Below are 17,105 nucleotides of genomic sequence, written 5' to 3'. Positions count from 1 at the left end.
AGATTTCCAGCACTCTTCTTCACTATTAAAAGTCACTAGTTATTTCTTTCAACAAAAAAAAAAGGTCTTTGGTCTGTGATGCTATACAAAAACTTGTTGGAGTGCACATTGCCTTTTTGCAACAGGATGTTTGTTATTTGGACAAAGGAGCAAACAGCCATTCTGACCTAGAAACCACATAAAAAATCATCTGGCCAACAACCAGACCTTACAGAACTGAGGAGAAGGTGTGACTTTCATAGACGGATAGCAGCAATGATTTCCCAGTACTCCTAGTTGAGCACTGTTACAAGATTGTCCTAAGCATAGGTCTAGATCTCACAGCAACCCCATGAGACTATTTTCAAATTCCTCCTCATTTACTTCCTCCTGTCACTGAAGATTCACTCTCACCACCAGCCAGACCATAGGACTGAACAGTATTTCGACTGTTAGCAAGCAATAGATGATCTGAGATTTACAGGCTGGCCTATAGATCTATACTGTAGATACACAGAGACTCTCCCCTACAATAGTAAATTAGAGAATAAAAAAAATGAGTTTCACTTAGAATTAGCGGCAAAAACAAAAATATAAAACCACTTCTCCTGGTTATTTTTTTCAACCTCTCTATTTTAATTAAGTTATAATAACTATTTGGGTTTGTAGTAGTATTCCACCACATCTTTATCTAAATAAATGCTAGGCAAATAATTTAGTATCTGACCAAGCATCACTTTTGCTCCAGGTATGGAAAATCCAAACTCTTTGACAATGTGTATGAATACACAGAAATCTGAATTACATCACTATATTCACCTCTGTCCTCACCAGCATTAAGAGCAGGACTGCCTCCTCCCTTTGTTGCAAATCATAATCTTACTAATAAAATTTTACTTTCCCCCCCTTTATTTTTTTTAATGCATGTTCAAAGGAATGTCATCTACTTCCCCCTTTAACCTCACCCTTGGAAACTGTCCTCATGTAGCTCATACACAATCCACATGACATTCAATTATAGTGTCTTCCTGGAAACCCCAGTTTCCCCAGCCTGGCTAATCACATCTTTATTCTTCTTGCCTCAACCAAGATCCAATTATAATCTACAGATACATGCAGAACATACACACTAGCTTAAAACACATTATACACTGAAACACAAAACCAGGTGAAAGGATGGAAGAGGCCCCTGCTGTTTCCAAGAGTAAGAGCTGTTAACCTAAAAAGAGGTGTTGGTGTACCCAAGCAAGTGAATCTGGCTCATGTTTCTTCATCAAAATAAGCATTATCTTTCTATGGGAATGCAAACCAGAAAAAAAATCATGGAGGAAAACCTCCTTTAAGCTTTCTAAGGAGGAATTAGCTGCAAGAGTTAGTATGTGTTAAGGAGCTCTCACATGAGAACCTCTCTATGGGTGCAACCTTAGTCTTAAGACACACATTAACAACAAAGCCATAACACACACCTAGCAAGAAAGGATCACAAGTCAGATGGATAAGGGAGAAAATGAATGGGTCTTTCTGATTTCCCAGTATAGTGCAATTTAATAGCTCACAGCCCACAAAAGAAGCAGTTCTGCTCAGCTAGCCCACTTCTGCACTCTCAGTTACACATTCCTATTTCCCTGGGGATGTAGAAATCTGACCTGATTGAATATGCCCCTGAGGAGCCTGATCTGATGATGTAATGGGCCCTTCTTTGAGCAGGGAGTATTACCAGATGTCATATGTCCCTGATAACCTAGAATATTTTTATATGATTGTATTTTAACTAATAGTTTCAATTATTAAGTTGATATTGATGAAAGCTACAGAGACAAAATTTACAGAGACAAAATTAAGTAGTTAGAGTGCTTCCTACTTGCTTACAATTCTATCAAACATTTAAAATGGCATTGACAACATTTCTGACTAACTGGAAAACAAATATAAAAATTGAAGCACAACATCAGAAGTAAGGAATACAGATGACTGGATATCCTCCACAGGAATCTTTCTTCTACTGAATTTTGGCATTTTATCATAACTAAAATTTTCCATGGAAATAGTGCAAGTATAACAGATCTTCTGACAACAAGCATATGCCCTGCCAGCTCTGCAAAATGGTCTTGAAACCAAAATCTGAGTTTCAGATCCACCGCTCCCAGTCAGCTCTGGGAAGAACTTGGAGATAGCAGTCCCTAAGTAGTCTTGCTCTAAAAGTCCCCTTTTTTTACAGCTCAGAGAAGCAGGTGTTCTGAGGATCACAATAACTAAGAAGCCAAACAGCCTAAGAACCTGGAAGCCTTATCTGGGGCTTATTCAGATTTTGCTTGCTCATTCTCTCATATGCAACAGCAAAGAAATAAAAGCTCAATTTTCTAGCCAATTGTAGCAAGGATCAAAAATGTCATTATAAACTTGCATCCTTACAAAATAGCTACAAGCTATCATGTAGCATTTCACAATTCTTTGCCTAGTTATTGTCTGGTTTCATTCAGTTCACACTTTCTATTGGAGCTTTGCAAAATTTTTATCTATTTCTCTTCCTTATTATTCCAAACAGTAGACTGGAAACACCACTACCAAACTGGAGTGGTTGCTGCTTGTGTGCATTTGGTCTCTCACATATACATTGTCCATTTGCGCATGTGCACAGTTAGTAAAGACATGTTAATAATACAGTGCTTTTGTTGTATTAAGATTTTTTTTTAAAAAAGTACTAATCGAGTTCCCAAAGAAGACATTTTCCCTGGGCTCCAGTTTTATTTTTCATTAACTGCTTCTAGGGTGTATGTAATTATTATGTTTCTTATTTTCACCTATTTATGTAGAGTTCAAATTGATGATTATTATTCATTTCTCCTGCAAAAAGCTAAACATATTCATTAAGAGAACAGAGGGATGAATTCCTTTACCAGTTATCTTTTCAGAATAGTAATTCCTCCTCTATAATATTAAGGTTTTGAAAAAATTAGAAACATCACTGTTTGATAGAAAAAATAACCTTAAATTATTCCTCAGTACAGCCCCTTTTAAACAGGTGGCTCATCCTTCTTCTCCATCTTCATTTAAGTTTTTTTTTGCTGCTGGTAATGAAACAATGTTCAAAACCAACTGGAATAATCTACGATGGCAAAGATTTTCCAGTACATAGGGTAATTAGATGACTCTATTAGATTATTAGTAATATGTTACTAAGCATTGCACTGTCTGACTTGAGACATTTGTTTTTTCACATACTCAAACAGAAAGAAAATGTGCCAGTTGGCAACAGAGGCTTAGAAAACAACCATGAGAAGCAGTTCTTGAGGAAAGCTGATCTTTAAAAGGCCTTTTTTAGCACATCAGACAGAGAAACAACAACTGGAAATTAATCCACTGAAATGAAAGTTAAAACAAAAAGGAAGTGCCAACAAATGTTGTTCAGGACCACAAAGAAAGATCTGGTTTTATTCTTTAAGTCATGTTTTAATTTTCTTTTCAGAAAGAAAATGGAAATGGGGAATTTGGATTTGGATCCCCAATATCTTTTAAATCACTGTTTTAAGATATGGCTGAATAGTAAAGACAAAGCATTAGAATGTTTTATGATATAGTATTGATTTCATTAAAAGAAATCATGAGCTATTTCACATAAAACTCCACTGTTCATTCCTCCTTTTTTTTTTTAAAAACAAACCAAAACAATAGAAGTTAGGCAAGAAATTAAGTTGAAAAGCCAGTTGAGAACTATGCAGATATCTCCATTTCTACAAAAGAGAAGCCACCCCCAGTTTTAGAAATTAAGAACTGCAGCATCTCATAGATAGGTGGTGTTCCAGTAAACTACATCTGAGTAATTACAAGAAAAAGCATTTGCTTTTTACCATGGCGTAGACCTCAAAACTCTCGCTGATGAAATTCATAGGGACAGCCTTTGATCAACTACTTCTCAAATAATTTTTACAAGGAATTCAAAGTGTCATTTTAACTTTTGTTTTATAACTGGCACAGAACTTACCTTAGTAACTACTCATCCTTTTACCAGCCCAAAGTGGCCAGAGATTATTTAAATTAAACAAACTTTCTTTTTACTACTTTATGTAATTTCTTGTCTGTCCTGGATTCAGCAGTAGCAGTCATTTTTCTCCTTGGTAGCTGGTGCAGTGCTGTGTTTTGACTTTTGGCCTGGGAACAGAGCTGATAACAATGATGTTTTGGTTTGGCCAAGGACTTTGTGAGCCTCATGCTCTGTCAGGGAAGAGGGGAAGCCGGGAGGAAGCAGAGACAGGACACCTGACCCAAACTGACCACAGAGGTATTCCATACCACAGCACGTCATGCCCAGGAGGTAACTGGAGAGTTACCCGGAAGGGCTGGGGGACTGCAGGGTTGGAGGAGGTATCAGAAGGTGCTTGGTCGGGCAGGGGCGGGGCAAGTTATCAGTCAGCTGGTGGTGAGGTGTTATTTCTCTTCCCTTGTTATTTCCTTTATTATTATTATTATTATTGGTGGTAGCAGCAGTGATTTGTGTTATACCTTAGTTACTAACCTGTTCTTATCTCAGCCTGTGGGAGTTGCATTCTTTTGATACTCCTCTCTGTCTCTCCGGGAGTAAGGTGGAGGAAAAGAAGGGGAGGGAGTGAGTGAACAAGTTGCCTGACTGGGTTTAAACCACGACAGTTCTTTTTTTGGCACCCAAACTTCTTTTTTTGGGCATGAGGGGTTGAGGTAACGACAGATCTGACTGGATTAATAGTCACTTGTCACAGTGCTGATTTATTGGCTCTCAGAGTTGTTCCTCTTGATCTCACAGCTTCAGAATGTTGTAACTAACTTAGCGCCGGTATTTGCTGTGTTAGTGTTTATCAAGTGTGGGGCTTGGGCTAAGGTTCTTGCCTCACTGTACTTTATGGCAACGACTTGTAATACGGGCGGGCTCCAGCAGCAGGGCGGGTCGGACGTGGCCGTGGACTTGTACCTGGCCGTCCGGCTGCTCTTCACCGTCCTGGCCCTCGTCTTCGCCTCCGTCTTCGTGAGGCTGTGGGGAGCCGAGGGGGAGCGGCCCCGGGACCCGGCGGCAGCCGAAGCGGCCCGGGAGAGCGGCCCCAGGGACCAAGCTACGGCAGGAGCGGGGCCGGAGGCTACGAGGGGACGGCTGCCGGTGGAGAAGGTCGGGGAGGTCGAGGACTGGAAAGAGGCTGCTGCCGAGCAGCGGGAGAAGGCGGCGGAGGAGCCGAGCCCCGGGGCCGAGCCCAGCCCCACGGCCGCCCGCCGAGCCCCAGGGGGATGCAGGAGACCACGCAGCATTTCTCAGCAAGGCAGAGGAGGAAGAGCTGGACTCAGAAAAAGAGAAGCTGGTGGTGGGAGAGCCGGCAAGCACAGCATCTACACCAGCCCCAGTGACAAGTACAGCAGCATCGTTTGAGAGTTCTGAAGGTTTTGAATGGCCTTTGAGTATCCTTGGGACCTGCCTGCTGATTGTGATGGGGATCAGCATGTTGGCACACATACAGAGTGTGTTCTACCCACAACCATTTTTTCTGATCTCAAAAGTTAAGCAGAGTCAGGTTTGGGTCTTGTCTGGGGTTAGACGATGATGCAGGGGGACCAAGAGGTTTTCCCGAGGCTGGACAGTCATGAGTGCCAGTGTGTGTGGCACAGTATGGGCAAGTATCTAGTCCTCCAGTGCTTTGGAAGTGTCAGAGATGGAAGGCAGCTGTATGGAGTCCCCAGCAACAAGCTGCAGAAACTGTTGAAGGGGACAGTGAATTATTTTGAGCCTGGTGGGCCCATGACACTTCAGGCCATCATAGCAGAGATGCAACATAGAGATGGACTCATGATCAAGGGGTGGACTTAGTGATGGACATTATTGTCCAGATTATTCACGAGTGTGAACACTGCACACAGTCTCTCCTGCTCTGGAAGACTGTTGCAAGAGAGAGCCTGACATCATGGACCAGATGGACTTGGCAGCATTACAGGGATTGGTCCATGCACTAAGAAAATGATCTCTTTCTCTCGGTCTGTGTGTGTATATGGATATATATATGTGGGAGAGCGATGGTATATTGAAAATGTGGGATCTGAGCATGACGTGAATAGTATGAAATAAGGGGTGGATAATGTCCTGGATTCAGCAGTAGCAGTCATTTTTCTCCTTCTTGGTAGCTGATGCAGTGCTGTGTTTTGACTTTCGGCCTGGGAACAGAGCTGATAACAATGATGTTTTGGTTTGGCCAAGGACTTTGTGAGTCTCATGCTCTGCCAGGAAAGAGGGGAAGCCGGGAGGAAGCAGAGACAGGACACCCGACCCAAACTGACCACAGAGGTATTCCATACCACAGCACGTCATGCCCAGGAGGTAACTGGAGAGTCACCCGGAAGGGCTGGGGGACTGCAGGGTTGGAGGAGATATCGGAAGGTGCTTGGTCAGGCTGGAGGGGGGGCACAAGTTATCGGTTGGCTGGTGCTGAGGTGTTGTATTCTCTTCCCTTGTTATTTCCTTTATCATTATTGTTATTGGTGGTAGCAGTAGTGATTTGTGTTATACCTTAGTTACTAACCTGTTCTTATCTCAACCTGTGGGAGTTGCATTCTTTTGATTCTCCTCTCCGTCTCTCCAGAAGTAGGGGGGAGGAAAAGGGGGGGGGGGGGGGGGGGGGAGGGAGTGAACGAGTTGCCTGACTGAGTTTAAACCATGACATTGTCCTACCCTCATTACCAGAGTATCTTTTTACCTTCCATTAACAAATAATGGGATTTACTTTACATTAAAAGAAACTGGCAGCGACATCCAGGAATCTGCACAGACTTTGGAATTTATTCAGATGTTTACAAGCTGCATATTGAAGTCAGCAGGGATGTCTAGAGATCATCCAGTTCAACCCACTTTTCAAAGCACAGTCAACTACAGCCAGTTTTGTTTAGGGTTTGGGAGGGGGAACTCCACAACCTCTCTGGGAAACCTGTTCCAGTGTCCTTCCACTCTCACATAAAAAAAAGGAAATTTCTTCTTATTAAAGTGCACTTTCCTGTGTTTCCATTTGTGCTCACTGCTTCTTGCCCTGTCACTAGGAATCCCTCAGGCATGGCTATCTTTGTGTTCCTTACTCATTCCCATCAGATATTTGTACACATTGGTAAGATCCCCCTGGAGCCTTCTCTTCTCCAGACTGAACAATCCCAGCTCTCTCAGCCCCTCCTTGTATGGTCAACACCCCAAATCCTTAATCAGCTTCATAGCCCTCCACTGGACTCTGTTCAGTATAGCTGTGTCTCCTTTGTACTGGAGAGCTCAGCACTGGACTCCAGATGCATCTCACCAAAGTCCAGTATAGGCAAAGGATCACTCCCTTGATCTGCTAGCTATGATTTTCCTAATGGAGCAAATGAGCCTTTTGGCCTCTGCTCAAAGAGCACATTGCTAGCTCATGGCAAATTCAGTGTAGGGCCACCTAGTCTTTCCCTTTGTTGAACTTCATGAAGTTCCTTGTCAGTCGTTTTCTCCTGCCTGTTAAGGTCCCTCTAAAGGGCAGTACAGCCAGCTGGGGCACCAGCCATTCCTCTGAGATCTGTACTAGCTGCAAGCTTGCTGACAGCACTTGCTCCCATCATCCAAGGCATTAATGGGTTAAAATGGCACTGGACCCAGTACTGACCCTAGGGATATACTGCTAGCTACTTGCCTTCAGCTGGACACTGCTGCTGATCCCAAGCTTTTGAGCACAGCGCTTTAGCCAATTTTCAATCTACCTCAGGCTCAACTTATCTACTCCATAATTCTTCAGTTTGTTATGGGAGACAGTGGCAGAATTCTCACTAAAGTTAAGTTAAACAACATTCAGAATGTTATCACAGTGAACACGTGTTTGAAGATTGCATATATAGAGATATTTGGGGTATTGTAGGTTACATACTTAGCCATTAAGAATTTAAGAAATTCTGGATTTGTTTAGGAAAAAGTAATTCTTTCATTAAAACATTAGATTTGGTCTTCATTTGTCTGCAATATCAATATTCTATTAACAATTTCTAAACTACCAATAATCAATCTTAATGAGAATTGTTACATAAACAAGAAGTAAATACCTTTCAATCCAAAACAGAATGCAACTTAGAAATGTATTCAGATAACAAAATCAGCTGTCCTATAAAAAGGATAAAAGAACAACATAAATGCATTCTGAAACACCAGACTTCAACAGTATTCATGGAAATGCTATACAAACATTTAGAAAATTATCAGTCTTTAAAACTCTTCAGAAAATAGGAAACTGGTTAGGAAAAACCTCACATAATGGCAATCATTTTCCATTAACTGTTAAAAAAGGAAAAAATAATCTTGTAAATTAAAGTTAGGTAGATACTGAGTTAACAAATACCTTAATATTTATTTGTAATGCGTGTTTATAGCCATCATCAAGGATTTATTTCAGCTTGGGAGAGAGGAAATGCTACTTTATTGAAGGCTCCCTGAAAAAAATTATACTTCAACAACCCAATATATTTCCAGTACTGTCAGGTGTACCAAATACAAATTACTGACTATTCTACTAAATCATATTCTACAAACCCGTGACTCACTCATCATGCTATATTACTTCAATGCAATCCTTCAGTTAAGATCTGATTAAGCCTGAAATAGCTTGGCTCAGAAGCATTAAATGAAAAACAGGGCTTAAGAATAGAAAATCTTTCATTATCTTTATCTAGCTCATGTGCATGAATTTCAGTTCATTGTATGTTCTGTAAGACCATCTATAATCAGGTAAACTTAACTGCAGCTTATTTCTCAACTGTAAATCTATTTGGGGAATTCACAAGACTACTTTTGTCTTCTAAGCACACTAAAAATCTTCTTCCTGAGCAGTTCATATCTAATTTCCCTATAAAACTGTTTGACAAAAGTTGACATTTAGAAAAATAACTTTCAATTACACGTGCTGCATATAAAATGTAAGAAAAGCCACTGCAGCGATGTTCAAAGTCAACTGAACTAAGTAATGAGACAATGTCAACAACAGAATTATGAAAACTGTATATTTTCCTGCATAAATGCCAGCATAATGTGAAATATAGACCAACTTTACCGAAATAAATCTTTTTTTCTGAAAAAAAAAAAAAATTGATAAAGTCATTTAAAAAAACCCGAATAAGAAAAATCTGAGTGGCACTTGACACCACGTATCACACACTGAAATTTGTATAATTTATATTTTGCTATACCTGACTTCCAAAATTCTCGGGAACAGTAGGTTTTTTAAAATGTTTGACTGTGGACACTGAAGTATGAACATTTGAGTCCATTCTTTTTACAAAAAGACATGAACAGAAGCCCTGTTTATTGATGTTCCTATATAGAAATATAGAAAAAAGGATTTCAGGAAGTCACCTGGTTAAAAAAAAAACACTTGCATGAATAACCAACAGTTATTCTGTTCTTGAAGACTTTAACACAGAATTTCTTTAAACTCCCTGGTTAGTCTAGTCTGCCAAGTTTGGGCTCAATTCTTCAACCAGAGAGCAATTACACAGAACTTTTCAAGATACATTTTAGTGAAAGAAAGTGGAAGTAACCAAAACAGACAAGTCAGACAGTGCCCTAGTCTTTGCTCCCTAGACATCACTGGTTTCCTCCTAGACATCACTAGCAATAATGTGGAGCATTCAAATACTGAAGCATATGACTGAACAAATAATATAACTCTAACGAGCTGCTGTAATCTTCAGCTGCATCATATGTGATTGTTCAGAATAATTTACGTTATATGGAGGAAGTTAGAGACACATCAAGCTAAACAGATAAAGGTACAAAGCTGCATATGAAAATGCATTTCTTCAGTCATAGCTCTTATATTCTTTAAATAATGAGCTGAATTATCAATTTTACAGATTCACAATATCATGTAGTCACACAGACAATTTCACTGGAAGCTACAATCTACATTTTGGAGCTATGAAAAAAGGTATACACACCTTAGCAGAACTGGCAATCTCCTTCTAGAAGTTTCACTATCATCATCAACAACAAAGGACAAACAATGTGAAAATGCTAAAATACACATATTTAGACACGTAGCAATATATGATCTGTTGACTGGTTGTAGCACTTTTGATCTCCTTAGACAAAATTTTAATACACAACATCATAGCAGCTTTCTATAGAAGAGTGAACAGTAGCTGGTAGGTACTAAGATGTGAAGGTTTAAGTTTTTAAGTCATGGAAAATGTATCCATGAAGGAAATTATACATTCCAAGTACATTTTCAGCATCCTATTAAAAAACAAATCATATTAGACTGCTCACTACACCCCCTACTCCAAAATATAAATGCAAATTAGCCCCAAATTAATGAAACTTTAAAAGTGCCAAACACTATTTTCTGAAACAGCCTATGTTCTCCAAAGCCTGACTGAGAGGAACAGGTTAGCTGAACGCTTATGTGAATGAAGAACATAAACTTTATGGTAAATTAGCAGAACCCAAAAGTGTCTGGAGCTTTTTCACAAGTTAGGTTATCTGATTCATGCAATGTGAATTTTCTCTGAATTTTATGCCCTAATTTTTATTTATGGAGTATCACTCTTTTCGCATACATATTACTGACTACTAGTAATCCACTTTTCTGCAGCTATAGTACACAGATAATTAAGGGAAAATACCCCCAGGAGATACAAATATCTAATAAAAACAAACAGGCCATTCTTTACATTGAAAATACGAAACATTCGCTTTTTAAGATGAATAAAATTATTCTTTCAATTTGAAATGACTCTTTTGGCAGAATTCTTGCTATTTTCAGAACTACCAGAAATGTTCCCCCGAGTACTGAAATAAAAATTCCACTGCTCAGAGCAAGATTAAGTAGCTTAAATGCAAGACACACTGCACCACTGTGATGATAAACCAAAGTGTCTTGTCTTCCCTCTACCCAGGGAAGCATTAAAAGACTTCATCAGGAAACCATAAAGTACAAGTAACATGAAGTTTGAGATATCTGTATTCTTGATGCATCTATATGTCCTTCCACTCTAAAAGAGTAAGAATCGCAATAAAATACCACACGGAACATTATCAATCACAGGTAGTCTCTGCATAGAGACAGGGGGCCTGACCTTAAGCTGTTGTTCAAGAGTACTCAATACAGGAGTAAAGCAAGGCATGAGCACTCCACAGGGCTCAAATTTATGAGTTGACAAAGGAAAGGCCCAGACCATGCTATCAATAAACAAAAAATCCTGGTTTTCCATTCACTTTCTGGTTTTAAACTTTCAATCTTTGAAAAGATCATTAAGAATATTGGTTTTATACATATATTTTCTAATCTCAATGTTTCAGATATTCCTGTGAAACTATTTTTAAAGATAAAAATCTTAAAAACTTTGAAACTTTCAAAGTAAAAACTTCGAAAACAACAATGAAAATGCAAACTGTTTAACTGACATTATTTGACCCTAAAAAACTTATGTAATTTTAGCATAAACCCAGTTAATAAACAGAAGGCTTTGAAATACATGAAAGAATGAAATTACAACTTGTCAAAAAAGACATAAAGTATACTGGCCCAACATGCATAATACTGTGTGTGTATACCTACCCAAATCCAACCAATATACAGAAGAAGCTGAGAAACTCCTAAAGCTCAAATATCATGAAACAGCATTCTAAAAGTAATGAAACTTTAATTCAATTTCAGCTATTCAAATCAGCTATCACACCATCAGCATATATGACCTTTCTTTACCAACCTTTTTTCAGCCTTGCCTGAACAATCTAGCCAGTTTTCATTTTATTAAAACCCAAAGGTGGGTGCAGAATAATTATTCAGACATATACCCTTAATGAAGGCAGACAAAGTAGTGCCTGCAATCATCCAAATTGCTGCTCACAACAGCCACTTTAACCCACATTCAATTGCAACTCTATTATCGCTTTTGATCACTCACTTTTTGAGTAAAAGCAGAGACCTCAAAAAACATGGAGTTAGTATCACTACACTCCATCATACTCAATAACTTTAAAGGATGAGTAGAGCCAAGACAAAAGCTTGTCATTAGGAAAATGAAAGTGCCTATTATTAGAACAAAATGACTGCTCCTATGAATACATTTTTATCCACACACTGTAGTTTGATTCTGCTGTTGATAAGCTATCCAAATTTACAGTAGTAATTCTGTTGTTTGATGTGCTGAAATGCAAATATATCCCTTAACAATGTATGTCTGTGAGTAAAATTCAGAGAGATTAACAGTAGTACATGAAGGATTCTGAAATACCAGAAGAAAAACTGCTGCCTTTCAGAAGAATTATAAATATATTTGCAATTTACTATATGTTTGAATTACTTTGTGAACAGAAAAACTTAAAGCTTCTTGGAAACAGAGGGTGGAGGGGGTCTTTATTAGTGTAGAGAACATTTTGCTTAACTTTCCATTACACCAGTTCTCTGTGATATAGCCCCTGTGAAAAACAGCTACTTACTTAAAGGCAGGATCTGCTGAAAAGATGTTTCTCTCAGCTTCCAGTAAAAACTAAATTTCATCACTAGCACCAATAGGCCCTTGATTTCACTTGATATCTTTCAGGCTTACTAGAAACTTTGAGAAAAAGAAATAATAGGAACCACAAAAACTACATTCCTTGTACTGTTTCAAATAGTCAGGGTTAAATCATAAGTTCCTGTACATTTATTTAGGCGCTGAGGGCTAGTTTCGAAAACAAAGATGATGTAGAACTTCAACAGAATTCAGGTACTCAAGTCCTCGACAATGATCCTGTTCAAGGTAAACACTTATCAGGCAGGCTGCACCTACCATCAGCACCAGACCCAAGGGCTTCTAAGATAAAACTGAATGTTACCAGTGTCAGCACAGCTCATAAAGCTTCCTGGCAAACCAGCTTCCAGACAAGGATTTGCAAAGATGGCACAAACCCTATGTGTCTCTGAAGCCATATGGCTCCTGCCAGCAACACTCAGATAGGGAGAAACCTTAAGAAGAGTAATCAAACCAATATACCAGCAAGAAATGATAGACACAAATCCAGGGGAAAAAAAAAGTCTTCCAAGCAGCTGACAAGTACAGCTCAAGTGACTGAAAACAAATCAATTGACAGTGGGTAGGCTATGTTTTGTGAACCATACACCATCAGGACAAAGACAGGAGCAAAAGCATGCTCCCTGTGGATAGTGGGCAGGGTAAACTTTCCATTCTCACATTCAAGCAGAGCTACAGATCCTCTGTACCTTACTCTGGCATGGGGCACATATACATCATGAGAACATCAACATAAACTCACATGGAGTTTCATGTAGACAGTGCAACTGCTTCTGGAGTACAACAGTGTCCCCAAGGAGAGGAACAGAATCACAATGTAGTCCTTAAATTGTACTATGTTAACAAACGTCTGGCATAATTGTAATAGCTCATTCAATTCACAGTCATAGCTTACTGAAGTTATTAACAGAAGAGCTCAGAAGACAATCATAAGTCAGCACTGTCTCCTGGATCCATCATCTATTCTTCAGTGAGGTAGAGTTGTGGAATAAAGTAACTGACACCTGATAATTTTCTCATTGAAAAACTTATTAATCTGGTCTCAATAACAGCCACAAACTATTCTTGGTGAGAGTTTTTCCACTGAAATATTAATTGTATAAGCAGATCAAGAGCACTAAAAGCTACTAAAAGGTTTAAATTCATTCCTGTCATTTAACCCTAGTTAAATACCTCCCAGCGTTAAATCTTTTGTATTTCTTCTTTTCCGCTTCCCTCCTCGTCTATGTCACCTTGTGCAGACACTTTCTCTTTTTGCCATATTTAAAAAGCTGCTTCCTGACTTGGGAAAGTTGAAGGGTTTATGCATTCCTCTTTTCCCCTTAGTCTGCACTGCGTAACCCTAAAACAGTGGCTATTTCTCAAATAGAAAAGATAATCACAATTTTGTTTCAAGAGTCTAAGAATTTAAGACCATTTGACTTAACACTCATGAAGTTTTACTTTAAGACCATCAAGTGCAACCATTAAAGGTTGATGCCCTCCCTTATTGAACTTTCAGCCATGTAACAGCAAACCTCATCCACCCTAGAGCAGATACTGCAATAGACAACTGCTGCAAGAAGGTGGCAAAGACTAACTTTCCAAGCTAACCAGACCTAAAGAAATCTCACATAGCAAATCCCTGTGAAAAGCACCACCAGAAAGGTTCAAGAATTGTGTTGCATTCAACAGAAGCTTCAGCTAAATTTTGAGTAAAATATGACAGCATCTTTATTTGGCATAGGGATTGAAAGAGGAACTTGAATTCACAGAAAATGAAATCAGCTGTGAATTCCACATGCCCCCAACAAATAAAGAGAAAATACCCAAAAGTACAGTATCTGTGAAATGAAAAAACATCTGACATGCACAGATTATCTTAGTCCCTACACTTCATTATTCTAACAACAATAGGATAAGACAAAGAAAACAGTCTTATTAGAACAGCTTCAGACTGTGTTAACTAGTATGACTTGAAGAAAATAGAGGAATTTCAGCTTCCTGAAACCAATAGCTGTATCATACAACTATCCTCTCAAGTGTTTGAGGAACCATTTTGAGGTATCTTTAGACAAGATCAGTATGTGTACAAAAAAATGTTTCCAGAGGAAAAAAAATATATTAACACTGTGTAACCATGTTAATAGCATCTGTGCCAAATCCACTCTATAACAGTTATTTTTAAAACATAATCAAACTTTAATCCTTTTTAAAAATTCACAGATTAATTGGCCTGTAAAAATGCCAGACAACCAAATTTCTGGGTTTACCAAGCAGCCCCAGCTTTCTAATTTATCAATGAAGTAATTTTTACACTTGTAACTTGGTGCTCTTACAAAGACCAAATCTCTACTACAAATCTCTACACTCTACTTTAAAATGATACTAACAGTTTACTTAAATTTTAGCACATTGCTATTTAAGTTGTTGCATCCTACACAAATGGAGATTACATTTTAAAACTGCAGTCTAGAAAGTGACATTACAAAGACACTCGCTGCCAGCGTATGATGGATTACATCTGTTCTTACTAGTGACTGTTCACAATAAGTATAAACTAACCTAAACAAGTACCTTGTACCTATAATGCAGTATTTTCCATAGATTGTGTGATATAATATGATACGTATTCATTCTGGGGATATGTATTTAGCTTTTGCTTAGATTTATGCAGAAAAATGCTCCCTTCAACCTTTTAAAGAGTATGTTGAGAAATGATGGTTAAACTCTAATTTACACTAATTATAGGTTAAATTCTAATGTACGCTAAAGCAGGCTTTGAAACAGCCATTAAAAAAAAAAAAGAAAAACGAAAAAAAGAAAAAGTCTGGTTACCTACATTGTTTATGTATTCAGAAAGCAGGTCTTGGAGAGCTTGGCGGATAGCATTGCATTCAGCAATGATGCGTTCTCGATGAAAATCACGTGTGCAGGAAGAATCAGCTAGCAAAGCCGCTCCACTGATAATAGCTTCCAGGCGTTTCTCTAGTGATGGCCTTATTTTCTCTTCATTTACTACAAGAGGATCCAGGATAATTAAATTCTGGAAAATAATAGGAGTACAGGTAAGAAAAGTCAGCCTAATTAAGCCGCTTTCTTTTTTTTTTTTTTTACCTGTATAAACACAGAATCATAGAATGGTTAGGCCTGGAAAGGACCTTAAGATCACCTAGCTCCTACCCCCTGCCATTCCACTAGATCAGGTTGCTCAAAGCCCTATCCAGCCTGGCCTTGAACACTGCCAAAGATGGAATTACAGTGATTTTATGCTTTCTAGACTTGCAACTAGACCTTTCTGCTTGAAATACTTAAATTACCTTTGACCATGGCAAATTCCATTTTCCTTACTGGGGCTATGCATACAAGTCATCTGCAGACAAAGCCAAGTTGTTTCCGCCATTCAGATCCCACTAGTTCTAAGCCAATATCCATGTTATCAAATCCCACTGGCCTGGATCCAGTGCTAAAATGGCCACAGAGCTTTCAAGCTGAATCTGGTTCATACCTATGCATCTCACAGAACAAGTAGAACAAGATCACATCTACCTGCAAAGGCCACGTTGACATTTCCTGACTATACCTGCCTTGTCTTTGAATCCTTCCTCTGATTCCTGTTTTTGCTGCATGAGACCCAAGATTTTCATCCTCACCTTCAGTCTCTCCTACACCTGTATCTAAGCATTTCTTCTTCTACAAGGCATTTCACTTCTGGAAACAAAAATGTTATTTGTCTACCTTTATAAATATGCATGCATTCTTACCACTGCAGTATCTATTTGGTCTATCAGTTTTTACAACATCCTACTCCACAACGAAAAGCTATCAACCCCATTTTACAAGCAAAGAAATAAGGCCCAAACTGCCAGGTTCATGGCCATACAGAAGGTATATCTTAAAATACACAACTGTGTGACATCTTCCCAGTTTCTCAACCAGCATTGTTTCTCCTCTTCAAGTGTTGACCTTACGGCTGTAAAGAAAAAAAAAGTATTTCTTCTTTCAAACTCTTTCCTGTGTCTGTCCATGCTTCTTGAGGGTTATCTGTCTTCTTTATGCTCCCATATAATGGGCCTGTTTTGTATACTTACCTTGTCAATTCTTAAAAAAGATACGTATCTTATACTAAGCTTGTAATGTCTATATACAATTGTGACACTGTGTACGAGTTTACTACTCAATAACATTCCATATTTTATCCAAGTATCTCAGGCCAGACTGTCAGCTTTGTTTGAAAGAGAGGTTCAACACCCCCAAAATTTAGTCTTTTAGAGATCAGGAGGGCCTCTTTATTTAACGCAAAACCAACCGTGCTAGCGTACAACCAAGAATGTTAAATCATATTACACGAGCAGTCTAGTTCTGCTGATTTTTAGTCTGATAGAATCCCACACTGTGACAGAAAGTCATTGCTGCTACCTTTAAGAGACTGAATATGGGCAAAGATCAAAACAGTAGCTGTTGTTCAACGATTCTTTTTTTTCAAAGGAAATAGAAATAAGTGTCCTTTTGCTTTTCACTACCTAGGGTAAACAAAAGCCATCAGCCACTCTGGCATAATAAATTAATTACATTTATGTGTCAAGCAAATCATCTAAAGAAAAAGAAAAGTAGCGATATTTTCA

At 38.6% G+C, this 17,105-nt stretch overlaps 1 protein-coding gene across 6 annotated transcripts in view; it reads right to left on the bottom strand.

Moving 5' to 3' along the window:
* Window positions 1–17,105, bottom strand: part of CTNNA3 (catenin alpha 3) — a 513,803-nt gene that overhangs the window by 350,417 nt on the left and 146,281 nt on the right. For all 6 annotated transcript variants that reach the window (XM_061448556.1, XM_061448569.1, XM_061448587.1 and 3 more), the window contains one exon: window positions 15,323–15,526. In XM_061448556.1, coding sequence (XP_061304540.1) covers window positions 15,323–15,526 — 204 coding nt within the window. The remainder of the gene's footprint in view (window positions 1–15,322; window positions 15,527–17,105) is intronic.

The sequence above is a fragment of the Pezoporus flaviventris genome, unplaced genomic scaffold, assembly GCF_033815535.1.
Source record: "Pezoporus flaviventris isolate CSIRO_AGI_PZ_B2104156 unplaced genomic scaffold, CSIRO_AGI_Pfla_v1 ptg000001l, whole genome shotgun sequence".
In the NCBI taxonomy this organism is placed as follows: domain Eukaryota; kingdom Metazoa; phylum Chordata; class Aves; order Psittaciformes; family Psittacidae; genus Pezoporus; species Pezoporus flaviventris.
Note: the sequence above shows the minus strand (reverse complement) of the source record. Positions and strands in the feature narration are given on the sequence as shown.